The sequence below is a fragment of the Silurus aristotelis genome (assembly GCF_946808225.1).
Source record: "Silurus aristotelis genome assembly, chromosome: 7".
NCBI lineage: Eukaryota > Metazoa > Chordata > Actinopteri > Siluriformes > Siluridae > Silurus > Silurus aristotelis.
Genome location: NC_139580.1, coordinates 29,128,738 through 29,156,325, shown reverse-complemented (window position 1 = coordinate 29,156,325; position 27,588 = coordinate 29,128,738). Strand labels below are relative to the sequence as shown.

General features: G+C 39.6%; 1 protein-coding gene and 1 long non-coding RNA gene across 6 annotated transcripts in view; both read left to right on the top strand.

Annotated features, from left to right (window-relative positions):
- The first annotated feature begins 6,702 nt into the window (after positions 1-6,702).
- Positions 6,703-27,588, top strand: part of LOC310728598 (tyrosine-protein phosphatase non-receptor type 12-like) — a 65,401-nt gene continuing 44,515 nt past the window's right edge. For 2 of the 5 annotated variants that reach the window (XR_014534291.1, XM_083546294.1), the window contains exon 1: positions 6,703-7,245. Coding sequence is in view for 3 of the 5 variants with exons in the window: in XM_083546294.1 (XP_083402420.1) it covers positions 7,147-7,245 (99 nt within the window). In the remaining 2 variants the exon portion in view is untranslated. The remainder of the gene's footprint in view (positions 7,246-27,588) is intronic. The other 3 variants (XR_014534292.1, XM_083546295.1, XM_083546296.1) reach the window with 3 other exon arrangements.
- LOC310728754 lies at positions 13,818-16,579 on the top strand. The gene is made up of 3 exons (XR_014534325.1): positions 13,818-14,907; positions 14,939-15,852; positions 15,884-16,579. It is a non-coding gene; the product is annotated as an uncharacterized lncRNA (long non-coding RNA).

Genomic DNA, 27,588 nt, shown 5'->3' with positions numbered 1-27,588 from the left:
CATGACTGTGTAGCAATGCACAGCTCCAATGAGTTCGCCAATGACACGACCACGGTGAGTCTCATCAGCAAGAATGACGAGTCAGCATACAGAGAGGCAGAGGTGGCAAAAGTACACACATCCATAAGTAGCAGTAAAGAAAATCATTTATTAATATACTCGGGTAAAAGTTAAAGTACTGACTACACTTTTTTACTCAAGTTAAAGTAAAGAAGTTTGGGTTTTGACATGTACTTAATCAAGTAAAAAAAGTAGCTATTACTAATACCTGTTTAAGTATCATGCTGGAAACTAAATCTTACGTTATATTAATATTAGGGCTGTCAATCGATTAAAATATTTAATCACGATTAAGCGAATGATTGTCATGAGCGAACTCACGATTATTCACAACTCTTTTAATCTCACATTTTTATTGGTTCTAAATGTACTTTATATTAATACTTTTCAAGTTTTTAATACTATAATCAACATGGCCAGGGACAAATATTGATGCTTTATGCAAATGTATGATTATTAGTAAAACCAAACTCAACATAGAGATTGAAGACAAAATATTCTTGTAAATGTTTTGAAGTAATTATGGTGTTTTAAATTACGTTAATCATCAGAACACCAATTGGAACCTTTGCTGTTTCCACACGGACGATTAATGAGGTGATATCGGAAAAAATGTATCTCATAACTTTCATACGGGTAATATAATCATAGAAGATTTGTTTTCGATGTGAATTGGTTTATTTAAAACTATTATTGTGTTTGTGAGGCAAGTATTCACTGAGATTCAGGTTGTTTTATTTGTGTTTTTGAAGAGAGATGACATAGACAGCAGAGCATGCATCCTTTCTCTTTTCTATATTTTACAGCGTTTTGTTATTATGAGTGTGTACAAATAAAAGTAGACCCTTCACAGATTCGAATGATGTGTTGCTTTTTTAATTAAAGTTAGTTTTGGCGTTATGAAGAAAAAAAGCCACAAAACGTGGGTTCATTGTGTTGCATCATGGTTTACTATTTAAAAATAATTTTTTTGGTAGAGTTTATTTATTTGATTATAACAGCACCGTCTCGGATCGCAAGTCAATCCTACAGAGGATAATGAGGACGGCCGAGAAGATCATCAAAGTCTCTCTCACCTCTGTCACGGACATATACACCACACGCTGCATCCGCAAAGCCAACAGCATTATGGACATCCCTCACACACCCCTCACACACACTCTTCAACCTCCAACCATAAGGGAAAAGGTTCTGAAGCATTTGGGCCTCACATCCAGACTGTGCAACAGTTTTTTCCCTCAAGTCATCTCACTCCTCAACACACAGAACTGAACTGAACCTCACACACACACACACACACACACACACACACACACACACACACACACACACACACTCAACTGTGTGTTACTAAACTGCTACAGATCTAAACTCAAACACACACTCATACTCATTTCACACATCCATGTCTTCAGAACCACCCATATTAGATTATTATTTTATTATAACTGCATAACTGTTTACATTCTGTTTCTTGCACACACATTTGAATTAAAATTTTCTGTTAATTTACAAGTACACTCTTGTATACAGTTCCTTTTTGCACACTGTACTGTATAACATAAAGTAGGTTTACTGGTGGCGCTGTTTTGTGTTTCGTGTATTTGTCCTACACTGTCTTGTGTTGTCTGTTTGCACCAGGTTGCACATGATGCACTTTATGTTGTGAGGACACTTACTTTAGTCCTTAGCTCTGTGTTCTGTTATGTAGCTCTATGTTGTTTTGTGTTGTTTTATGTAGCACCAAGGTTCAGAAGGAATATTGTCTCATTTCACTGTGTACCGCTTCAGCTATATTGGATTAAAATTACAATTAAAGCTCCTTGACTTTTAAACCTGTATATACTTTTTTAGCATTGATGGAGCCTTTTCAGATGTGCAAATTGCCCATTTCATAGGCACTAATGCATCCCTCTCCTCTTTAGTCTGGAGGGTGTACTGTCTATGGTTTCCAAAAATAAATAAAAATTGATTCCTCTGGCCACAGAACAGTTTTTCTCTTTGCAGTGATTTCCATTAAAGAAAAATATCTGTTTTTAATTCAGTTTTACCTGAAGGCCTGAAGATCATCCAATATTGATTTTTACTCTTGTGACCTTGTTGAACACATATTTTTCTTTAGATTCTCTGACTCTTTTGATGATGTTATGCATAGTAGATGAAGAGATATTCTTTAAAATATTTTGTTGAGAAACATTATTCTGAAATTATTCAACTCAATTCACTTTTATTTGTGAGGCGCTTTTAACAGTGGACATTGTGCCGGAGAGTATTCTTATTGTTACAGAAAAGTTAAAGACAATGTGATCAGAGTGCAAGTAGGGACTCTGGCAAGACTAGCAATAGACTAGCATAACTAAAAGGAAACACAGACATGAGGGATATCTGGGATAACCATGGTCAACAAACCTGAATGAATGTGTGACAGCATATATCTCATAATCAACATAAATCCATAATCACTCCATGTCTGCTCCTTTATCTCAGGAACACCTGCTAAAAAGAGGCTTGACTAAATTGAAAGGCTGATCCATAACTGTGGGGTCTTATAAGAGAAAGCTCTCCCCTTGCTGTAGTCTTCATTGTTTGAGGTACCAACAAATAGCCTGTACCTTTGATTGAATTAGATATGGGGGATCATTATGGTACAGAAACTCATCCAGATATTGCGGCACAAGAACATTTACTGCTTTATATGTCAGAGGTAGTATTGAATTGGGAGCAGTGTAGACGTTCTGGACTAACTGAAGCTTATTTATGCATTTACTAGAACAGATGTAACAAAAGCATGAACTAATTTCATCATATTTCTAAAATACTCTTGAAATGTTTATTTTTATTAACTCTCACTTTTCCAGAATTTTGTTGCCCCTGTCACAACTTTTTTAAACCATAAAATTAAAGATGACCTTGTTTTTTTCTTAAAATAGTACATTCCTGAACATCCAATTAGCATCCATTTACTATAACCAAATACTGTAATATATGAGGTGGTTTTAAAAGGTTTCGAGAATAGCTCTTCTTACAAGAAAGGACTTTATTCATCTATGTGTACACACAATCAACTTCAAAATGGTCCCCGTGTGCAGCAATACAGTGCTCCCAGTGTTCCTGCCACTTCTGCAACGTTTCCTGGAAGTCTTCTTTTTAAAGCATATCAAGCACCTTCTGCAATTCACACTGGATCTATGCAACAAGGTCAAAAAGTAATAAGTAAGATCATGTAGATTGTTTTTCGACGATCATCATGCACAAGTTGCCGAATGGTTTCGAAATTTTTGGGGGTGGAGCTGGTTGAAGGTCTTCCTGATCTCTTGTCATCTTCCAATTAGGTTCTTCCACTTTGGAAGCGTGTGTGTCACTCAAAACACCTCTTTGCAGCTTCGCTGTATGTCAAACGTATGTCATATCAAATGTATCTGTGGCTGGTCCACGCAGAATATCACATTAATGCATGTGGTCAGAACAGCACCAGTAACACCATTACAATTAAGAAACCTTTTGATACTCCCTCATAATATTTATAATATGCAGACAATATCATATGCAGCTGCTGTCATTGTTCCAAACTGTTGTCTTACTTTCTCTCATTTAGAACTGCTTTGCCTGTAGCAGAAAATGTTTTCTAATATAGCAAACAGTTCCACTGAAAGCTACACACACCCACACCCTGCCATGGAGGGCTTTTTTTCACCAGGGAAAGACATTTCCTGAGCTTACCAGTGCATTCTTTCTTTTCAAGAATGTACATACAAAAATACTTAATTTGGCCACAGCTAATATTTTTATGTTCGGCTAATGTGCACTCTGTCTGTCTAATGGGCTTGTTTTGATTTTAGTCTAATGATGGTCAGTGACAGTTCTTTGGTCTTCATATTGAAAGTAAAGCAGATTCCAAATGCAAAACTCACACACCTTTATCTGCTGCAATAATGAGAGCACACACAGGTTGACCATAAATCCATAAAAAGAAGACCCCAATTTTAAACATAGGGGTTTGAACTAATGTAGCCATGGCAACAGGAGCGATCTACCATTGAAAAAAGGCATTTATTTAACTCCTGCACCAATGATGGGGGCAGACTGAGTCATCTGAATGAAAATACGCTCAAACAACCTTGTTGACTGGGAGAGTGTTTTACAAAATACAAACTCTATAAATTAGGCTTATATTTTACTTTTGCTATTTTTGGTTCCTCATAGGAAGCCAGTCTGCACTAGATTCACATGGCAAGTCTGTAACCTCAAGCTCACATGCTAAACCATATGACTTATTTTGCTATTAAAAACCATCAAGAAGGGTGTTCTCTCCCCGTGCATTATTGCTGAGTTTCCACCAATTAGGCCTAGTATCTGTTGCTAATGAAACCTTAACATACCAAATTACCACTCTAGTTTACCCCTCTTAACCACCAAAAGTTGTGTTTAAATTTCTGAATTACTTATGCTACAAAGTCACATGGAACTATCTCACTCTAGGACCAACTGGAAGGGTCCTCATACTGACTGTAACTTCACTTGGAGGAGCAATCCTGACCTTGAGAAGTCCACCATGAAACCCAAATAGATGCAGCACAGATCTCCTGTAGCTGTGCACTTTTCAGGACTGCCCATGAAAATGAAACTCCTGGTAAAATAATAAAAAAAATTTAATAATGACTCAGTTAGATCTTCGGCCTCCTTCTGTAGAATTCATGCTTTTAAAACTAGAATCTGGACTGTCTGTTTTTTTTTATCAGATCCTTGTTGTAACAAAAGGATGATATTATAATTACTATCTCAGAACGAGATCATTTCTTCGACATATGTTGTGTCCTCGAATGGCCACTTGATTACATTCCATGGAATAAATTGTGGATTCTGTCTTACCAATAAGGTCAAGGAGATGCAGCAGCAGGTGAAGAGGGATGTGGCGAAAGCAAAGGAAAAGGCATTTGAGGAGCTGTATGAGAAGTTGGACACTAAGGAGGGAGAAAAGGATTTGTACTGATTGGACAGGCAATCAGGGGAAGGACTTAGATCTTATGATGACGATAGCAATACAAAAAATGTTAAATATATAAAAATTTCTGTGCCGCATTTTAATTTTCATGTGATACGTTGGGACGCTGCTGGGATTTATGCATCTGCCACCTTGTGAGATACATTACTCTCAGCAGCGGTCGAGTTCAGTTGTCTCGGTGTTAGAGAGCTTTTTTTTCAGTATTTTTGGTGTTTCAAAACCCAATTTAAGCTCTTCTCTCTTTCTTTTATATCAGCATCGCCAGACACTGAAACAGAAGGCCTCCGGCTCCGTCCACCACTCTACTGCCACATGCGTATAAAATATTGCCAAAAGTTTGTGGACACCTGGTAATAAGTATGGTATGTGCTTTTTGAGCATCGCATTCCAAATTTAGTCCTAACTTGCTCTTATAATTCCTTCCACTCTCCTGGCAAGATGTTTCACTAGATTTTGGAGTGTGCTTGTGGGCATTTGTGTTCATCAGCAAGATCACAAGACTGTTAGTAAAGTCAGGTACTGATGTAGGTGAGGTGAGGAGACCAGGAATGCAGGCGGTGTTGAGATCAAAGCTCTATAGCAGGCCACTAAAGATCTTCCTCTCCAAACCATGTGGAGTATATCTTCATGGAGCTCGCTTTGTGCACAGCTTTGTGTTCCATGCTGGAACAGGTTTAAGTTTCCAAATTCAAGTAAATGCAATTTTATTATAGCGTATCCAACGATATCCTAATTGTTTTTCTCCAGCTTTGTGGTAACAGAAGGTCAGGTGTCCCAATACTTTTCTCCATATAGTGTACAGTATATAGTGTGTAGTTTATACATGATGGTACTGTAAATTGCTCTGTTTTGCTTTTACTTTGTTAAACCCTTCTATAAGACCCCTGGGTCCAGGCTCATCAGAATGCATCTCCATCAGAAAGCAGGGACTATGTGTATTTATTACAAAAATTTCTCTTCATTACACAAAGATGTTCCATTTGGTTATTAAGACTTTGATAAAAGTGTGTCTTGATAACATTTTTATTTTTAAATAACATGATATATTATTGTGTATTATTGTTATCAATAACATAACATTATTATTATTTTTTTTTTTTTTTCAAGATTTTTTTATTTATTAATGTATTTGTTTTTGTTATTTGTCCCATGTTTTTAATGGGACTTAAATTCTACCTGGAGAATATATTTTATAATAAGTAACTGTAGTTTCTTTCTTTCACACTCTGCCATGTTTCTGACTTAATCAATCAATCAATAAATTTGTAGGAAAGAAATATTTCTACCCCTAGATTTTTGGGGCGTAAACTTCCGGTTTGACTCAGACCACGCCCATTTCGATGATGTCACGCGAATAGAGGCATGTTATTTTTATCAGTAATAAAAGTTGAATCAATCAGGACAGAAAATAAACACAGGAGCGCATGAAATGTCTCAATTTCCCGAAATTCACTCATGTAAAAATGCTATTATTTATTTTAAGTGATTTAAAAACTCGTCCGGTGTAAATCTGGGCGGGACGAGCGAACAGAAGTCGACCAATCATAACCGAGATGACGTCACGCACGTGATTGACATCGAGAGCGCACAATTGCCAATTAGGAGAGAGAATTTTTATTTATTTGTTTTGATGTACACGACGTTCCAGCCAATCGTGTGCCAGGGTTTTCGGGTCGCTGCCCAATTGGAGAGGAGTTCTCTGTGAGGAGGGTGGAGATCGGGTTGTGGCGGATCTTTGGGCGGTCCAGACAGTTTTGTTTCGGAGTTGAGTTGGTAATGTGGCAGTGTGGAGCCTGGGAGGGGTGAACCCATGCGTGCTTTCTGCGTCTCTGTGTGTGAAAAGCTCCCGACGGTATTTCTGCACAAACCCGTATAGGAGTGCCTGAGGTGCGCGGTGAAGGAGGGGATCCACAGCCGACACGTTGATGCGTGTTCACCCGGGACCAAACAGAACCATGGAGCCATGAGGATGTTGGGATTAATCCGCAGTGGAGATTTTTTCATTTAAGATATTTATTTTATTTATTTTTATTTTTTTTGTTTCTATACTTTTTTTTTTTATTGTGCGTCCGGGGCTCGTGACGATGGATCAGGCGAATATCCTGAGGAAGTTCATTCAGGGGGTTCACGCCATGAGATCCGGGGAGCAGAGAGGAGAAGATAACTTCAGTTCGGACTTCATGGTGAGAGACGGGCAGATCCGCTCAGACGCTCGCGCACGCACACACTCACTCATCTCCTACAGTGTTCAGTAACACTTCACACGCGCGAGGCGCTACTTTGTATTTTCCACGTGAAATATTTGTATCATTTTAAGAGCGCGCGCGCGCGCACGCACGCACACACACACACACACACACACACACACACACACACACACACACACACACACACACTAACAGACTCAGCCTCCCCCTAACTCCAGCTACCAGGCTTCTCCTGCGGCCTACCTCTTTCCTTCCTCTAACACACAACCCCAATCGCACACGCACGAGCACGCACACACGTGATGAAATCAGCCCGGCGTGTGTCTCCCTCCTCGAGGCTGGATCTCGTGGTGGAATCTCGAGCACTGAGACCTGAGCCACGCCGGGTGTTTGCTCTGGTGCTCGCATCTGAAGCTCCAGTTGGTGAAGCCCTCCTTCTCGACAAACAAAGAGAAGAAAAGCAAAGCCCCCCTCCACTCCCCCCCAGCCTACACTGAAGCTCGCGCACGGGGCGAAACTGAGGAGGTGTTGCTGGAAAGTAGGGCAGATATCCGGCCGCGGTGGAGGCAGCGTGCTCAGGGCGCGTCGCTTGAGTAAACAGGCTCGGGCTTCTGTGGCAGTGTGTAAAATAGAAAGATCTCCCTCACTTTTTTTTTTCCAACACATCTTTTGTCTTTGGGAGTTTTGGCTCCAGATATGAGGGGATGAGATCTCAGTAGAAGTGGACTAGAGCAGGTGGGGTTTTCAAAGAAAAAGTCCAGAATTCTATATTCTACCTGGTGATCTTGAATGTGGTGCCATTACTTTAGATCACTGGAGCCACTGGTGTGTATCAGGACAGGGCACCTCATCAGCATCTCAACACACACTCATCAGAAACTTTATTATGCAGGCAGGTTTTACGCATCTAAATACATCGATCCATGCGTGCAATCAGAATTACATTTCTCTTAATCTGCTAGGGTTCAGGGAGGATCATCAGATCAACTCATTCTTCTGAACCTTTTCTGGTTTATACTACTACTTTGTGATGCAAAATGCACAAGTGATTTACTTTAGGTGTTTAGAGACGTGACGTGACGGTGTCATGCTGCTAATTGTTGAAGGTGTTTTTATGATTCACAATTATGCATCATGAGAAGATTAGATTAAACTTTGTAGTCATTGTGTGGAGAGCAAGTGGAGAGTACAAAGAAATGATGTAGGCATCTAACCAGAATATATAAGCTCTTATCCAGAGCGAGGTACATTTTCTCATTTGTACAACTGATGAGCAGTTATGGGGCTAAGGGCCTTGCTCAAGGGCCCCAGGCGTGGCAGCTTGGTGTGGCTAGGATTTGACCTTTAAATTGAAAGTCCATGGAATTAACTTACTGAGATACAACCTCCCATATATATATATATATATATATATATGTGTGTGTGTGTATGTATATGTGTGTGTGCGTGCGTGCATATAGAGAGAGAAAGAGACGGAGAGATTTGTGTGTAGATAGAGAGAGATATAGAAAGTTATACCCACACACACACACACACGTATGTACAGTATATTGTGTTCTATGAAACGGTGTCTGTATGAGGTAGTGAGTAGAAATCAGTGTGAATGACACGGTGTGTAAATAAAGCGGTGCGCAAAGCAGAAAAATAAGGTAAAAAAAAGCCCAGTGAGCACAAGGTGACTCTACAGAGATCACACTGTAATTATAGAGTCAAATGTGCAAAGAAGCGAAGCAGAGACTGAGGTTTACGCCAAGTAACTTGGTCATGCAACAACAGTGCAAACACTACAGGGTGCTTGTGGTTGTGGGTTTTTATTTTTTTGCGCTACAGGTTTGTCCACAGGTTGCCTGCAGTACCACGGTGTTGCATTATTCTTTTTGCCAATAATAATGATTGGTTTTATTGATTTATTTCTTTAAGAAATGTGAAAGAAAGACACGACAGTGAACAGCATTAGAGTTCTGCTGCGTCAGTGTATGATAAATCTCTATCCACAAAAAGAAAAAAAAACTTAATATTTCAGTTTCAAATCGGTGCCAGTATTAATCACATCACCCAGATCTAATTTATAATATTAAAAAAACTTTTTTTTCCTCCTGCATGCATATTTGATCAACTTTATTTTCTGTTCTCATCACTATAAAATGAATTAGTGTTTGTGAAACTGGAGAGCTGAAATGCAGAACTTTGTGTCTGTATTGTGTGAAAGTCTCCTGTAGCTTTTGAAGTCATCGTTTCTGTTCTAATATAGTGATGAATCCAGCTGTTTGTTTGTAAACGTGATTCTAAAGTTGATTGCTTCAGTTGAATGTTGAAGAGTTCCCCGATCTTTTGGTTTCAATGCATCAATATGTTGCTGATTTTTTTTTTCAAAGCCCCATGAGATTCAATCCAGAATACAGAACAGTGGTTTCTCTATGAGAAAAGGGCTTCAAGAGTCTTTGAGGGAGCTTATAAAGGCTCTTATCCAGCTGTGGCTCGTGACCGTGGATTGTAATGCTGGAGGGCTAGCGTTAAATATGACATGGTCTTACACAGTCAGCTCATTTGAATGGGGCACACACACACACACACACACACACACACACACACACAGCAGGCATGTTTATCATGTAGAAGGCTTGCATCGGTTGTCAGACTATTTGCTATAAAGCAACATTTGTTTGTGTTTTTGGTGACCAATCTGGCAACCCATTACACTGTTTAGTTTCTCTCTTGAGCATGGGGCAGTGTGATTCCTGCCCCAAACTTTCTTTTTTCCCCTCAGCCATATTGTGTGCATACTCATTCCTGACATATTCACTCTATCCATTCTTTATTTGCTCTCGGCAATACACCTTCTCGTAGCATAAAAAGAGAAGTACATCATATCATAGATTTCATTCTGATTATTTGCTGTGAAACAGCGTTTTTTGTGTTTTTGTTGTGAAATCTGGCAACCCAGTAAACAGTGTTCCTTCCTTGAGCATGGGGCAGCACCATTCCTGCTTCATTGGCCTTCTCATGTACAGCGCTAATATCAGTAATCAAGGTTGCCATGTTTCGGTAACTGTGCAAAGTTATTGTAGTTATGCAGTAGAAAAAATGCATGATAGATACTTGATTAGATTTCATTTAGATTATTTGCTCTGAAACAAACAATTTTAATGTTTTTGATGACCAATCTGGCAATCTTTTGTTCCTCCATTGAGCATGGGGCAGTAGGAGTCTAGTCCCATTGGCCCTCTAATAGTGCACTTTACACTTCCTATATTGATCATTAGATATTTATTTCTGTAAAAAAATGTAAATTGTAAAGAGAGAATTCGAGAGTAACCATCACCTGTTGTGACTCTGCTATTAAATATATCGTTTAAAGCTTTCAGATCTAAAACGTGTATATGCTGAGAATGCTGGAGCAGTAAACAGCGCTGAGGTGGGAAATGCGTTCCGAGTGCATTCTTGTTCTGAATCACTGTGGACTGTGTGAGAACTCAGAAGATTCCTGTGAAAGGTGACTGTGTGTGACGGTGGGATTTACAGTGAGGAAAATAAGTATTTGAACACCCTGCTATTTTGCAAGTTTTTGACAGTCATGACAGTCATGTTCAGTCATGTTCAGCTTCTTCCATTTTCTAATGATTGCTCCAACAGTGGACCTTTTTTCACCAAGCTGCTTGGCAATTTCCCCGTAGCCCTTTCCAGCCTTGTGGAGGTGTACAATTTTGTCTCTAGTGTCTTTGGACAGCTCTTTGGTCTTGGCCATGTTAGTAGTTGGATTCTTACTGATTGTATGGGGTGGACAGGTGTCTTTATGCAGCTAACGACCTCAAACAGGTGCATCTAATTTAGGATAATAAATGTAGTGGAGGTGGACATTTTAAAGGCAGACTAACAGGTCTTTGAGGGTCAGAATTCTAGCTGATAAACAGGTGTTCAAATACTTATTTGCAGCTGTATCATACAAATAAATAGTTACAAAAGCATACATTGTGATTTTTGGAATTTTTTTTTTTTTTTTAGATTATGTCTCTCACAGTGGACATGCACCTACGATGACAATTTCAGACCCCTCCATGATTTCTAAGTGGGAGAACTTGCAAAATAGCAGGGTGTTCAAATACTTATTTTCCTCACTGTATTCCGAACGCAGGTATCACTTTTTTTGCCGTATACAGGTGTTTTCAGCACACCTGGGGTTTTTTTTCCCCTGGGTTTAACAACCACATTACACATGTAACTAACTGATGTTCGGTCTTTACTGTAGTTTTAATCTTCACACCTCTGCTTATAAACATCTAGATCTTTTCTCTTTTCACTCTCTCTCTTTCTCCATTTGACTCTCTAGTTCCTTCACTTTACATGTCATACATCTTTCATTCGTTCTCTTTCAAACCATTTGCAATCTAATGAAACAGTATCAAACATTTACACCGCCATGTTTGAGCCAGAGTTCGTCACGAATTGAATCTCTCGAGTTTAGTTCTCCAACTTTTCCTCGCCAGAAGTCAGCATCAAAGTAATGGAAGGTGAACTCACAAATACATCATGACGCATACGTTTATGGCATTTGGCAGATGCGACTTATAAAGAGCAACTCGCATTTTGTCATTTACAGTGAGGAAAATAAGTATTTGAACACCCTGCTATTTTGCAAGTTCTCCCACTTAGAAATCATGGAGGGGTCTGAAATTGTCATCGTAGGTGCATGTCCACTGTGAGAGACATAATCTAAAAAAAAAAAATCCAGAAATCACAATATATGATTTTTTTTAATATTTATTTATATGAAACAGCTGCAAATAAGTATTTGAACACCTGTCTATCAGCTAGAATTCTGACCCTCAAAGACCTGTTAGTCTGCCTTTAAAATATCCACCTTCAATACATTTATTATCCCAAATTAGATGCAACTGTTTGAGGTCGTTAGCTGCATAAAGACACCTGTCCACCCTGTACAATCAGTAAGAATCCAACTACTAACATGGCCAAGACCAAAGGGCTGTCCAAAGACACTTGAGACAAAATTGTACACTTCCACAAGGCTGGAAAGGGCTACATGGAAATTGCTAAGCAGCTTGGTGAAAAAAGGTCCACTGTTGGAGCAATCATTAGAAAATGGAAGAAGCTAAACATGACTGTCAATCTCCCTCGGACTGGGGCTCCATGCAAGATCTCACCTCGTGGGGTCTCACTGATCCTAAGGAAGGTGAGAAATCAGCCCAGAACTACACGGGAGGAGGTGGTCAATGACCTGAAAAGAGCTGGGACCACCGTTTCCAAGGTTACTGTTGGTAATACACTAAGACGTCATGGTTTGAAATCATGCATGGCACGGAAGGTTCCCCTGCTTAAACCAGCACATGTCCAGGCACGTCTTAAGTTTGCCAATGACCATTTGGATGATCCAGAGGAGTCATGGGAGAAAGTCATGTGGTCAGATGAGACCAAAATAGAACTTTTGGGTCATAATTCCACTAAACGTGTTTGGAGGAAGAAGAATGATGAGTACCATCTCAAGAACACCATCGCTACTGTGAAGCATGGTGGTGGTAGCATCATGCTTTGGAGGTGTTTTTCTGCACATGGGACAGGGCGACTGCACTGTATTAAGGAGAGGATGACCGGGGCCATGTTTTGTGAGATTTTGGGGAACAACCTTCTTCCCTCAGTTAAAGCATTGAAGATGGGTCGAGGCTGGGTCTTACAACATGACAATGACCCGAAGCACACAGTCAGGATAACCAAGGAGTGGCTCTGTAAGAAGCATATCAAGGTTCTGGTGTGGCCTAGCCAGTCTCCAGACCTAAACCCAATAGAGAATCTTTGGAGGGAGCTCAAACTCCGTGTTTCTTAGCGACAGGCCAGAAACCTGACTGATCTAGAGAAGATCTGTGTGGAGGAGTGGGCCAAAATCCCTCCTGCAGTGTGTGCAAACCTGGTGAAAAACTACAGGAAACGTTTGACCTCTGTAATTGCAAACAAAGGCTACCGTACCAAATATTAACATTGACTTTCTCAGGTGTTCAAATACTTATTTGCAGCTGTATCATACAAATAAATAGTTTAAAAATCATATATTGTGATTTCTGGATTTTTGTTTTTAGATTATGTCTCTCACAGTGGACATGCAGCTACGATGACAATTTCAGACCCCTTCATGATTTCTAAGTGGGAGAACTTGCAAAATAGCAGGGTGTTCAAATACTTATTTTCCTCACTGTATATATAACTAAGCAGTTGAGGGTTAAGGGCCTTACACTAGGGCCTGGCAGTGGCAGCTTGGTGGTGCTGGGTTTTAAGGGTTTAAGAAGTCAGGGGTGTATCAGTACACAAAATTGACAGTTTGGTTCATGTGGCGCACGCACAATTTAAGCCACATTTTGTGCGTACGCCACTTCACGCAAAGGTTGTGATTTCTAAAAAAACAAACAAACAAAAAGAACTTGACGGGAAAAAGTGCACACAATGTGGATACACGGAAGGAGAGAAGGGGAACTGGCAAAACAGACTTTTTTGTGTTTAAACATATAGATAGATACACACACCACACACACACACGCACACACACACACACACACACCTCTTCTCCTTCAGTGGTTTCAGTCTCATTAAAAAAAAAACCTTTAAAGATGTTATGCAGGTTTCAGTTTTGTAATATCAAACCAGCTGCTTGGAAGTTTGGAATCAGTTCCTAATGATAAAAAAACCCCTTTAGAAAAAATTTGAATGATCTCTTGTGAGTCCTGTGAGATAAAAGATCATGGTGTATCGCAGTAAATCGTTCAGTCCTCCTGGTGCAATGTATAGTACATAGTGGGTGTAAAATACAAGGAATCAACTTCATCTTCCTCTTAAAGTCGCCGATCAAAATAAATGAAACACAAACAAGTAAAAGCAGTTCCTTAAGATTCTGAAGTCATAACAGGACATTAGACTTGTGTGAAAGATTTGTATTTCTAAAGTCTAACGCCCATAAGTTTCGGCTGGTAATGAAAAGAGCCTTTCATTATGGCTGCCTCGTTTATTTATTTTCCAAAAGTGAAAGCATCTTGTTGGTTTGTCGCTACACGCATGAAAGTAGCACGTGCCAGCGTTAAAAAAAACTGTACAGTATTTGGTCATTATAGGAATAAATGACCGTCTTTATTAAAAGAGTCAATTATCAGTAGCGTTTAATTTTTACAGATGGAAATGGTTTCTATCTTCATCCTAATCACGGGGCAGTTTATAACTCCAGGTCCGGAGTGTATATATAGAGTATTATAAAGCCAGCTCCATAATGATATGTTTCACATGGTATGGAAGATCTTCTGCTATAGAGCTCCAAACCTTATTGAGATAAATGTGAACGCTGACTGCACCCCAGGTCTCCTCACCTCACCTACATCAGTACCTGACTTTACTAACGCGCTTTTGGTTAAATGAATCTCCACAGAAATCTAGTGAAACTGAACATGTCACATCATTTAAGGGGAAACGTTGGATGGTCACCTGATGGCATACTGAATATTTACTGGCTCTACCTGCTTTACTGGCTCTATACTGCGGTTACTTCCATTTTCAGAGCCAAATTCACACATTTAAACACCGGTGCATTCACAATAATGCTGCTGTACTGAATATAATGACTGCAGTCATAAGACCAGGTCCTCGCAGGTCCTCCACCAGTCGTCTCCTGTCCACGTAGGTCCCGGTCTATCCTCACAGGTCTTTTTCTGACCTCGCAGGTCCTGGTCGATCCTCAGGCTTGATTGCCATTATGATGCACGTATGAAACACTTCTGTAATGGAGAAATGATCATCAAACAGCTGACATTTTAGACCCAAAATTTCCAAATATTTTGCCCTTTTCCGCTCCATCGATGGAACTAATTCTCACACTTGTATTATGAAGCGGTGCATGTTGCCACAGCAACATACTTTTTTTTATTGTGTGAGAATTATTTGTGAGCTGAAGAAGGGAGTGGCCGAGAGGAAAAGTGTGTGTGAGGCCAAGGCGAAATAAAAAATGGCGGAGTAAAGCATTGCTGAGCTAAAGATAGACCAGTGTTTCGTTCGGTAAGGAATGCGAGGGGGTTGAAAATCACGAACGGGTTTCTTGCTAATAAATGGAAATGTGTTTAGTCAGTGCCTGATGGTCTGCTGTAAGAATGACGTAAGAGGCAGGAAAGAATAACAGGATATTTATTTTTAAGTGAACTCGAATTGCCACTTTTATTTGTTTATTATTATTTTAATAATCAACTCTGCCCTTACCAGATGCCTTTTTAGGGTTACGGCCATGCTTGAATATGAGCTAGCTTTTGGTGCTTTCTTGCAGCTCCTAAAATAACCTCTTGGCCAAATTCCTCGAGTGATCTTAGGAAGGGTCACAAGAATGCGTCCAGTCTGTGCAATGAAAGGAACACTGTACGCAGGTAAGGACAGATAAACACACACACACGTCAGTTTGCAATTTGTTTGTTAGTATTCACTCTGGTGCAATCATGTGCTCATCGTTAGGATGAGATGTTTTTAAAGACGCAATTTGTCCATCTTTGAATGCCTCGGATTTGGAGATCCAGTTCACAGTAACGCTGATCCTCCTCCACTTTTCTCTGAGCAGCTCGAGCCTGGTGGACGTCATCTCCAGGCCAGAACAATGTAAACAGCCGGAGAAAGACACAAACTAGTCAAAGTGCAAACTAATGCCTCACATACAAGTAATATTGTGCAGGAACAGGTGATTTGGCACAGTTCCTTAAGAATAAAGTGTACATCGATCAGACAAAACATTAAAACATCTGTCAGGTGACACGAGTAGCATTAATTATCTCGTTACTACTTTTTTCGGCTTCTCCCATTAGGGGTCACCACAGCGCATCATCCGTCCCCATACCCCTGTGTCCTCTACATCTGCCTCTTTTACCCCAACTACCTGCATGTGTTCCCTCACCACATCCATAAACCTCCTCCTTGGCCTTCCTCTTTTCCTCCTTCCTGGTGGCTCCATCCTCAGTTCCTACTGCACACTTCACCGCTGTCACACTGTCCTCATACATGTCCTGCACCACCCTTACATACTTCTCTGACACACCTGACTTTATTATACAATACCACAACTCCTCTCTCCACTCTGTCGTACGCTTTCTCTAAAGCCACAAACACACAATGCAACTCCTTCTGACCTTCTCTATACTTCTCTATCAACATTCTCAAAGCAAATAAGGCATCTGTGGTGCTCTTCCTCAGCATGAAACCATACTGTTGCTCACAGATGGTCACCTCTTCTCTCAGCCTGGCTTCCACTACTCTTTCCCATAACTTCATGGTGTGACTGATCAACTTAATTCTCCTGTAGTTACCTTCCAGAATCTTATTGAACAACCTGGTTAAAAACTCCACTGCATCTCTCCTAAACATCTCCATGCTTCTACCTGGTCCAATCGACTTTCCACTCTTCATCCTCTTAATAGCTGCTCTCACTTCCTCCTTACTAATCCTATCCACATCCTGCTTCACATTTCCATACCATCCAACCATCTCTTTCTCTCTCTCTTATTTTCCTCATTCATCAGCTGCTCAAAATACTCCCTCCATCTTTTCAATACGCTCTCCTCACTCGTCAACACATTTCCATCTCCATCCCTTCTGCCTGGCCAATAATAAAAGAAAAACAGTGACACTGCGCTCATAGTGCGAAGTGGAGACTAGACAAACTTGCGGTCAGCCACTTAATGTTTGTGAGGAAACTCAGCTTAGATGTTTTACTTTATGTGGCACAAGGGGAACTACCCAGTAACCGGGGGTTTTTTTTAGAATAGTCTGAGTTTTGCATTCTTTGGTCATCTGACTGCAACTCTGGAAACTAGTTATGCAACATTTTTCCTTCGTTTCAGAAAAGTTTTGTGGTTCTCAACACAACTGAAACCATTTCCAGTTTCATAACATGATAAAGAATGTTTCGCAAACGATCAACCTTCACTGGGTTTTTTTTTTTTTATTAATCGGAGCCAGATCCTTGAAAACTGATGACCTCATGCAGCAGTGTGGAAAACACCTGGAAGGTTTCATTCCATTCATGTTTCATTTGATGGTCTGGAATGAACCAGTATGGTCTGCCCCCAATGTCATGATGCATCCACCAGTCTTCTACCAAATGCAACAATTAAATTCTATGCAATCAGATTTTACACACAATGGTTTTTGTCCCAATGCAGTTTTACAGATATTAATTGTGTAGAAATAAACATTTGAAGTTCAGAAATTAGCCCTAATAAGTTCATCTCATTTTTATTTAGAGAACCAGTGGTAAATGAGGGAAACCAGATGAACCAGACTCAAAAAGAAACCAGTGTCTACCAAAAGTTAGTTTCTTATAATTTATACTCTCATTTAGTCATTGTTGAGGTTATGAACTGTTCACTGATTTGAGACTCGAGGGAAAAACCTTTTGGAGTTTGTAGTCCTCAGCCATCGTAGAAAACTTTACAGACCTAATCCAGAATTTACAGAATTACAGAATTACAGACCAAATCCATCTTTGTGGTTTTTGTGTTTAACCTCCACAATAACCTCACAGAGCTTTAATGCAGCAAGTGGTCTCCTAAGAGTCCTATAAAGTTTTTATTTTTTATTTTTAATGAGTTTTGATTCAGATGTTTGCTTCATTGTTTTTTGAATGTAGCTGCTGCTTTCGGGTTGTCCTGCAACTCTTTTCTCTCCTTATCGTTAATCCGAGAGTGAGATTGTGAAATCCTGCGCTTTTTACATCTTCCGAAGACGTTTAGTTGTGGTTTTGAAAGCTGTTTTATCAAACCAGTCATACTAACCGGGATCTTTTTTCAGTCAAGTGTTTTTGGAAATTTTTGCTGCAATGCTGATTTTTTGGAGGAAAGCTCCCTAACCTGATACCGGAGGCAACATTGTATTATAATGACATGACTTCACACACCTCATCTGAATTCTTTTTTTTTTTTTTTTCCCTGAATACCAGTGGTGAACAGTAATGAACTAAATGTAACTTGTTGCTGTACTTGAGTATCTTTTTACAAATATGTTCTTTACTCTAGTATTTCCGTTTGGGGAAAACTTTGACTTCACTACATTTTACAGTCAAATATCTTACTTTTTACTTTTTACATTTTGAGAAATCATTCCTTTTTATTTGAGTGAATTGTATAATACTATTAATTGTATAATTGTATTAACAGTGTAGTGAGAGAAGTTTTAGGTCATGGAGGATTTCACCTTCCGGCCATGCAAACTCTCCTGTCCTGCGAATCCAAATTGCGGTGCGATGCTCTCGTAGTATTTTTCCCAGCTCTTATTTAAAGCTGCGGTACATCCTTGAGATATAATCCCCCGTTTATCATGGTGGTTATGTTCCAAAACCACCCATGGTTAAAAACCGCTCTAAAAAAAAACCTCGATAAACGGACACCACTCCAAAAATGCTATTTTATTTATACAGTACTGTATAAACATTTTACTTCATTTTATAATTAATCATTCTAATTTTAATAAAATGTATTATTTCAAGACAAAACTCCATAAAAACTATTCCCTATACGTTTTTTAGTTGATCATGCTCTCCGCGAGAGACCCGGACAATCAGCCAAACTAAATAGTAATCTGGGATCTGCAATTCTGCGATAAACCGAAAAACAACCTGTCCAAGAGCATGAATTACTGTAATCATGTCCTGTGGTCTGATGAGACTAAGATAAGATAAACTTGTTTGGCTCAGATGATGGCCAGCATGTGTGGTGACACCTTGGTGAGGACAACCACGAATTGTCCTGCCTACAGTCAAGCATAGTGTTGGTAGCATTATGGTCTGGGGCTGCATGAGTGCTGATGGTACTGTGGAGCTGCGGTTCATGGAGAAAAGCATGGATTCCAACATGTACTGTGACATTCTGAAGCAGAACATGATGCCTTACTTTCAGAAACTGGGCCGAACTGCAGTTTTCCAACATGGTACCGACCCCAAACCCAACGCCAAGATGACAACTTCCAATATGAAGGTAATTTGAGTGGCCAAGTATGTCTCCAGACCTTAACCCTGTTGATCATCTGTGGGATCCTTAAGCAGAAGGTGAAAAAGTGCCATGTGTTTAATATCCAGCAGCTTCATGATGTCATATCCCAGCAACAACCTGTGCAGTTCTGGTGAATTCCATGCCCAGGAGGATTAAAGCAGCGCTACATAACAATAGTGTTAACACAAAATTTCGACAAATGGTACACACAAATGGTTTGTGTTCTTCGTCCACCACTATATAGTGTAGTACAAGGATTCCAGTAAAACAACATTGTGGTGTAAAAGTCGTTGGTCAGCAATGTGAAATCTATGGCATGTTCTGGAAACTTTGTGAATTATACTAAAAGTTTACCTCGAGCTACCCGGTGGACATTAGAAGTCTACACGCCCCTCCCTGTTAATTCACATGGTTTTGAAACTGGCTCTCTGGGCGTAATGAGTGTGAAAGAATGTGTCATTTTCAGAACTAAAAGCTTTGCGCTTGCTAAGGGGTTTTCCAGGCGGCTTTGTGTGGCTGATTAGACTGGAAGTCATGTGAAGGAGGAAAAGTTACCAGTTTTGGTCACTAATGTTAAATTTCTGTATGTCGTCACAAACGTAGATCAGGCAATCGACCAATCAAATACCTTCACCTTCGGCACGTATAAACACGTTCATGAAGCCGCTTGTATATCAGGAGCTTTTCTTTCGATTCTGCACAAATCTAATCATATCTCATGTAAAACTTCAGTACAGATACAGGGGTGTACAGTGTATGGAAAAGCTTAGTAAAGCTGTTTTCAAGGCTGTATGTCCAGCAGGGGTGAGATGTTTACACTGCAAAAACCTCTTTGTAAAAGAATTACAAAGCCATAAAAATCTTATTGATCTTATTTTACAAATAAAATACTATGCAAGAGCAGAGTGTGTTAAATTATGATTGTTTTAAGATTGTATATCTTTATTTCTTGCTTAAAGTTAATTATTTTACCTGCAAATTGATCTTAATTACCATCAGAGAATTCATTTGAGGCCTTGTATTGTTTTTTAAGACCATTTTAGCTGTAATAACTAGAAAGAAGTTAAGAAAATGCTCAATAATCACACTTAGGACTTGTTCGTTGGCGTAAACACCAACACAACACACGACCTAATAACAAATGAAGTCACCGAACTTTTTCCAAACAGTATTCAGCACGGTTTTTATTTTTTTTGGATTTTTTTTTATAAAAAGTACTTATTGCTTTTTTTCTAAATTGTTCTGTAGTTGAAGTTTCTCATGTTGAATATCTTTGTGTTCAGTAATGACAAAATACATTAATTGTTTTATATTGCAGTAAGTTTATGTATTTTGAGAAGTAGCAAGTAATGATTTGGCTTTGTTGTTTTTTTTTGTATGTGATCTTGATTTTAATTGTAATTAAAAGTGTATATTCTTTCTCATTTTAAGACAGAATATATAATGATGAATATCCTTACACTAAGAGGAATTTTCTTGTTTAGTAGTTTTGGTTTCAAACTAATTAAGAAAAGCAAACTAGTTTTATGTTAATTTTAGCAAATTGACTGCTTGGAATAAGTTTTAAATGCTAATTTGAACACATTTTGTTTTTTTTAAAGACTAGATGCGTTTTCTTATTTCAAGAAATCTTACCAAGTGTAATTATCCTACTGCACTGGCAGATCATTTGACTTGTTTTGTCTGTATCTTCTTAAATCATGCCTTTATTTCTTATACTAAATGTATAAAACATTTTCCAGTGAACAGATGTGTTTTGAGATGACTAATGGTCTGGTCCTCATGGGGGTGCTGATTAAATATTTTGACGGAATAAATGTTTCCGCTGACGTAGATGTCGGTCAGGTCAGGTTCTGTTCTGTTCTTCATTGAGATATAAGACTACTGCCTTTAGCTTATTCATGCCCTGAGTCGTTCTCAGGAATGCTGAGACTGACTGGGCAGGACTCGAGTCCAGTGCAGGGTAACAGACCCACATGGGGGTTTGAGAGTGAAGAGTGCAGCCTGATGACCATGTTGAGTTTCCATACACTGCGTATAACTGCGTGTTCTGCTGATCATCAGAGAGCAGTGCGTGTTCCACCAATAAAACAGGCCATTTCCAGGAGAAGTCAGGATGACGACAGGAAATGTAGGTTGGCAGCAGAGAAACCAGGAGCCCAGAATAAGAAGGTTTCGATGCTGAAACAACAGCGTGCAGGATAATCTTTCTAAAGCATAATGCTAAATGATTATATTAGGGAGGTGGTAACTTAGTGGCTAAGAAATTGGACTTTGGATCTGAAGGTCATGAGTTCAAATCCTAGTCACACCAAGCTGCCACTCCGGAGTCCCCGAGTTGTATGAATGAGAGAAATGTAAGTCCCTTTGGATAAGGGGGTGTCTGTCAAATGCCATACATTGTATTCAATTACCTAATAGCTACATCATTTAAACATCCACATTTACTTTGCTCCAATACTAAGCTGCACTCTTCTGGGAAGATGTTCCACCTAGATTTTTGTAGAGATTTGTGCTTGTAAGGCTGGTAGTCAGGTACTGGTGTAGGGGAGGTGAGGTGAGGAGGCCTGGGTCGAAACTCTATAGCTGGAGATCTTCCACACACTTCCAAGCAATGGAAAACATATCTTCATGAAGCTGGCTTTGTGCACTTTAACATTGTCTTGCTGGAACACCTATACAAGTATGTGATAATCGTTTAGGGAAGAACCACGTATGGGTGGGGAAAGTCAGTTGTCCCAAAACTTTTGAGCAAATATGGAAATCTATATAGCCTTGGTGAAGCTGCAAAAGGTAGTTTTCTTCTTTATTGGTCATGTAAACCTGATCGAGTACACACTCCAGGTGGAAGTTCACTTTCGTATCTCAGCGCACAGAGAATACAGAAACGGTAAAACGCTAACGCATATGTCGCGAGTGTTTGAGACGGCGTACGAGACGACAGTGTACAGAGAGTCTATACGAACTTGGAGGAAGAAAGTATTATGCAACCTGATATTACACACAGAAGAAATGTCGCAGTGGAGTGATATGATTTAAGAGAAACTCAAAGTGTGGAGACACTCCTGTGTGATGCTTTGGATTTTCCCCCTGCTTGTGATTTTTATCATTAAAATCATTGCGATTAACCATTAAATGGTGCAGAACCGACAGGCTGAAAAAAGACAGGAAAGCAATCATTTCCGCCCTTTCCTGTTTAAGGAGCGCAGGGGAGGGCAGAAGAATAATAATAAAAGCAGCTGTGCACCCCATTCAGGATGGTGCAGTTTTAGGTGATAGTGTTAAAATGCTTGTTTAATCTCCACACTGCTGACGTTCCAGCGTCTGATCTGATCTGATCTATAGTGTTTATTTAGTGCCAGATTTGACATAAAGCATTTTGTGTGTGTGTGTGTGTGTGTGTGTGTGTGTGTGTGTGTGTATATATATATATATATATATAACTTTTTTTTATTTATTTTAATATTTTATTTATTTTTCTGTTTCCTCTTTTGGCCCCAAAACCTGACAGGTGGAGCTTCCAGGAGCTGTCAGTTTATTGTCAGACACACAGACATTTAAGTCATTCCAGATGGCAATTGGTTTCTCCCCCACAGAGTAAACCATTTGAGTGTAGTGTGTTCCAAATAATAAATAATAATGTAGTTCATGTTTTCTACTCCAGTTTGTCAAATTCACCATGTAATTCAACTCCTTTGGATAAATCAACTGGATAAATCAACTGGATGGATGGATGGATGGATGGATGGATGGATGTTCACAGCAATAAAATGCAGTTTAGCTTCTACTAGAAGTGCAAATAGTAGCACTTGTGCAAACGGACAAGTGCAGATAAATATATAATTATTGGGGGTGCAATTCACGGTTCGGTATGTACCTCCAGTTTTTAAGACATGTATCAGTTCAATTTCAGTGCAGTTAGTCACATCCCACCTTATGAAGAATTTGGACCTTCAAAGAAGAAGATGACGCAAACATCCCAAACCATCTGGAGACGTACCAGCACCGTTTAAAACCCACTTCATGTAGAGTTTGTACATTGGACCTCTTTAAGTGTTTTAAGGCTCTGGCATGGAGAAGCTGCTGTTGGATCTGTGATGATCTCAGATGTTGAGCTATTTTATGAGTTGCTCAGTAGCTCCAGGCTCCATAATCTCAAATGACTGTAAAAGACTGTAGAAAGAACATCACTCATAATCTCACACTCCAGTGCTCATGTTAGTTCTCACTCTGCAGTGTTCTGTATTGTTTAAAGACTATAATCACACTCTTGATGTCACCCAAATGAGGATGGGTTCCTTTTTTGAGTCTGGGTCCTCTCAAGGTTTCTTCCTCATAACATCTAAATGAGTTTTTCCTTGCCACAGATGCATGGCTGCTCATCAGGGATAAATACACATCGTTCACCTTGACTGTTAATTTCTGTAAAGCTGCTTTGAGACAATGTCTGTTGTGAAAATCGCTATAGAAATAAACTTCACTTGACTCAAGCCAAGTAAACGCAAAACACAAAATTGCTTGTTTTTTCTTAGCGCGGTTTATGATTATTATTAACATTTGTGGACATCAACAGTTTACATTTTTAATACAAGTTTCAATAAAATAGAATATAATATTAGAACAGCTATAAAAAAAAAATATATAAAAATTAATTCGAATAAATCAGATGAATGCAAGACACTTTAATTATAGTGTAAAACGCAGACTAAACAAACTCTCGGCCCGCCAGTTAATACGTTCACACGGATGTTCCACGCGTAAAAAGGATTGCATTCGATACACGTGTACCAAACCGAAAGCTCTTTACCGCAAAGGTTCGGGACGAACACGTGTTCCGCTACACCCCTAATATTCTATGTACAACAAATGAATATAAAGGCTCGGGGCAGTGTAGAAAAGTGCAGAAGCTGATGATCAAGTATATATTTATATGCAATGGTCCCAGAGTTACGATGATTCAAATTCAGATTTTTCAATCTTACGGTGAGTACAGTGATACGACAATATTTGAATGTGGTTTGTCGGATGTAATGTTGTTTGCTTCGCCCTCCACTGTAAACCGGTGCTTGTCCATGCACCTACAATTGCCACATACATGCGTATATGCTCTATAGTTTATACGTTACGGTAGTGTAAATTGCTCTGTTTTGTTAAATTGTGTTCTTTCGTATATGAAGCTTGTGTGCTGTGGTGCCACGCCAGCAGGGACACCAGGGCATTAATGGGCAGGGATGGGCATGAAGATACCATGATTTTCCTACGGATGGATGAGTAGATAAACCATCTGGATGATCGTGCACTGATTTCCGAGATTTTACTCTGGTTTGCTGCACCACACGGATTTACACCCAGGCAGGATCTTCTCTAGTGTCTCAGTTCCAGGGGTTGTCTTGAAGTCTATTTAGATAAAACAAATGTCGCTGTGTCTTTTTGAGGACAGCACTGGTGTTTATAGACCGAGTGAGGTAGCTGAACTCTCAGCAGTGAGTCCTGAAGTCCACAGTTAGATTAGTAGGCGAGCTGAGCCTCTCCTTCCTGTTTGCAGACTCATTACGCTTTACGAGCCGGATCACTGCGGTGTCGTCTGCGAATTTAACGATCGTGCTGCTGCTGTCGTGGGTAAAGTATACAGCAAGGGGCTGAGGTTGCAGCCCAGGGCGATTTCATGCTAACAGACTGTGTGGATGATGTACCGTTTTCCAGAGCTTTCTTTTTGAGGTTTGTTAGACGTCTGGGAAGCGAAAGTTATTGATTTAAAAGCCGTTTGGTGTTTTCGGTGCTCGTGAAACCGAGTACCGAGCACTGAAGTTGTTTTGGGGGTTTTTTTTTTAGCCGAGAGAGATGGCGATGACGCAGTTTCAGTCTCTCCCGAGCGGCGTTACACATCCCTCCTTCCTCCACTATCCCCTGTGTTCTCTGTGGCCTGGCGTGCTGTGTGTGTTCAGAGGATATCCTGTGGTATTCCCAGTTGGTTTCAGCAGCGAGGAAAAGCTTTTCTGATATCCAGTAAGGACTGACGCTTGTGCATAGAGGGAGGGGACTAAGGTGTTGCATTCGGAACCATAACCGAATGTACAAATAAACAATTCTCATACATAGCAGTAGGGCGGAGCCTCAAACGCAGATCCACATAATAGGCATTTTGAGCTGATGCACAGGAACGACATTGTGTAGACCTCAATGTCAAGGACGATCTCATGGTCCTTTACAAATGTTTTATATGAATCCTTCTGAGAAGGAAATATTTCTACTTTTCTCAGTTTGTCTGGTGCTGAACTTGTTCATGTACTCGACACTCAGTGATGGAAAAACATTCTTCCTGGAAAATGAATAAAAGCTACACTATATGGACAAGATTTTGTGGACACCGGAAACTCAGAATCACTGGCTTATAGTTATATTATTTGTCCATTAATATTTATTCTGAATAGTCTGTTATCTTAATTTCATAGTGTTTCTCTCTGTATGCTACTGCTAATTTTACATTTTAGTTACTTTCCAATCAGATTTCAGCAGATTTCATTTGGTCACAGATACTCACAATGATGTTTATAAGACAAGAAAAGCTGGACATTGTGAGGGAAGGTCGGCCAAAACAGCTCAAAAGAGTTTTCATGAACTGTTTGTTTTTGTGTTTACTTTTCTGTAGAATTTACACAAACACACACCTCATTTCAAATCCAGTAAAAATACACAGAAAACTTGGTCATTTGGTGAGGTGAATGAGATGAGGTAAATATCGAGGCTTCTGCTACAGATGATGTATGTGGGCGGTGCTGCTGTGGCTCCAGTGAAAGAAGAAGTGTTGAATTGTGTTCATTGGGTTTCTTGCTTTAGTGATGAGATTCATTCTCGCTGTATGAGATTCCTGTCTGTGATGCAGCGCTCAGTTCTACTGCGTTTCTCTATAATATTGATGGTTTCTATAGACGTGGCGTCATAATGATGGGATTAAGAGGTGGATTGATGCAGGTACTGTAGGACACCACTGAAGGACTCGGGGTGAAATACACGGCCCGTTTACACAAAACTTATATATACATATATCGACCTGAAAGTCTTGTAAATACCGAAGAGTTTTTCAGAAACACACCCACCACCACCCATGGTGTTTTAACACAAGTTCAGATGCGCATGCGTGTGTGCGTGTGTGTGTGCGTGCGTGTGTGTGTGTGTGTGTGTGTGTTTTTATTAATTTAAGTACCATTTTGTAAGTGTTCTTGTCCCCTGCATATGGGGATATTCTGCACATTTCTTTATTATTAGTAACAGTTTATTTGCTGGTTTATAAAGTTAGTGCTCCCCTTGTTTTTTTAGTTTTCTGCCGAGTCAGTGCACGTTTTTTCACTCCACTCACCCTACCACTGAGCCACAGAAACTGTAGAGAAGAAAAAACACGTGCATACGTGATTGGCTGGATGGGAGGTCATGTGATTGTCATTTTGAACCCAGGACACTGCACAATTTTTTTTTTTATAATTATCCTGCAGAATGAAGTGTTGGGTGCGATTTGTTCACAGTGTAGCATGCACGTAGCATGCACGTAAGTATAGATCGTGTAGGGGGTTGAACGCCTCATAAATCCCACTTCCTGTGTTTTGCTCAAAAAAAAAAACCCTGCTGAGAAAACGAGTACAGATCTTCAGCTCTTCATACGCTGCACAAGAGCTTCGCTTCCTCTCTGACCAGGACTCAGAAGAGTGTGTCTGTGTGGTGCTTTATTGGTTTGCTGTGGGAGTTTTTTCTTGATCGTTTCATTTTTTTTGTCTAATGTTCTCACATAAAACCACAAATTTCGGCTAAGAAAAGTGAGTGTGATACTTGCGTCTGTAGCGAATTCCACTTTCTGTGAAAGCATGACTTTTACAAACATAAGCAGCTCCTGCTGTGAGTGTGAAACGTAGTGAAAATCTCACGTCATAATCTCACAGTATTGTATTCATCTTATAATCAACTTTATTGAATTTCATAGATCACTGAAGCTTTCTTTAATATTGACATATTTGCAGTTTTAAAGCAATAACTTGGATGGAGAGATGGAAAGATCTTTGTCATTGCATAGTACAAGAAGACATTAATGAAATTGAGTTTTTTTAAATAAATATATATTTAGGGTAAATAAATAGTCAATGATGGTGAAAATGTAAGACTGTACTGTATACATATATAAAGATTTATCTATATACCAGTCAGTCTCCATATCACTCTGTCCTCCTCATCTGCCTCTTCCAAACCAATCTCCTGCACCCTCCCTCACCACATCCATAAACCTCCTCCTTTCCCTTCCTCTTTTATCCATCCTCAGCGTTCTGCT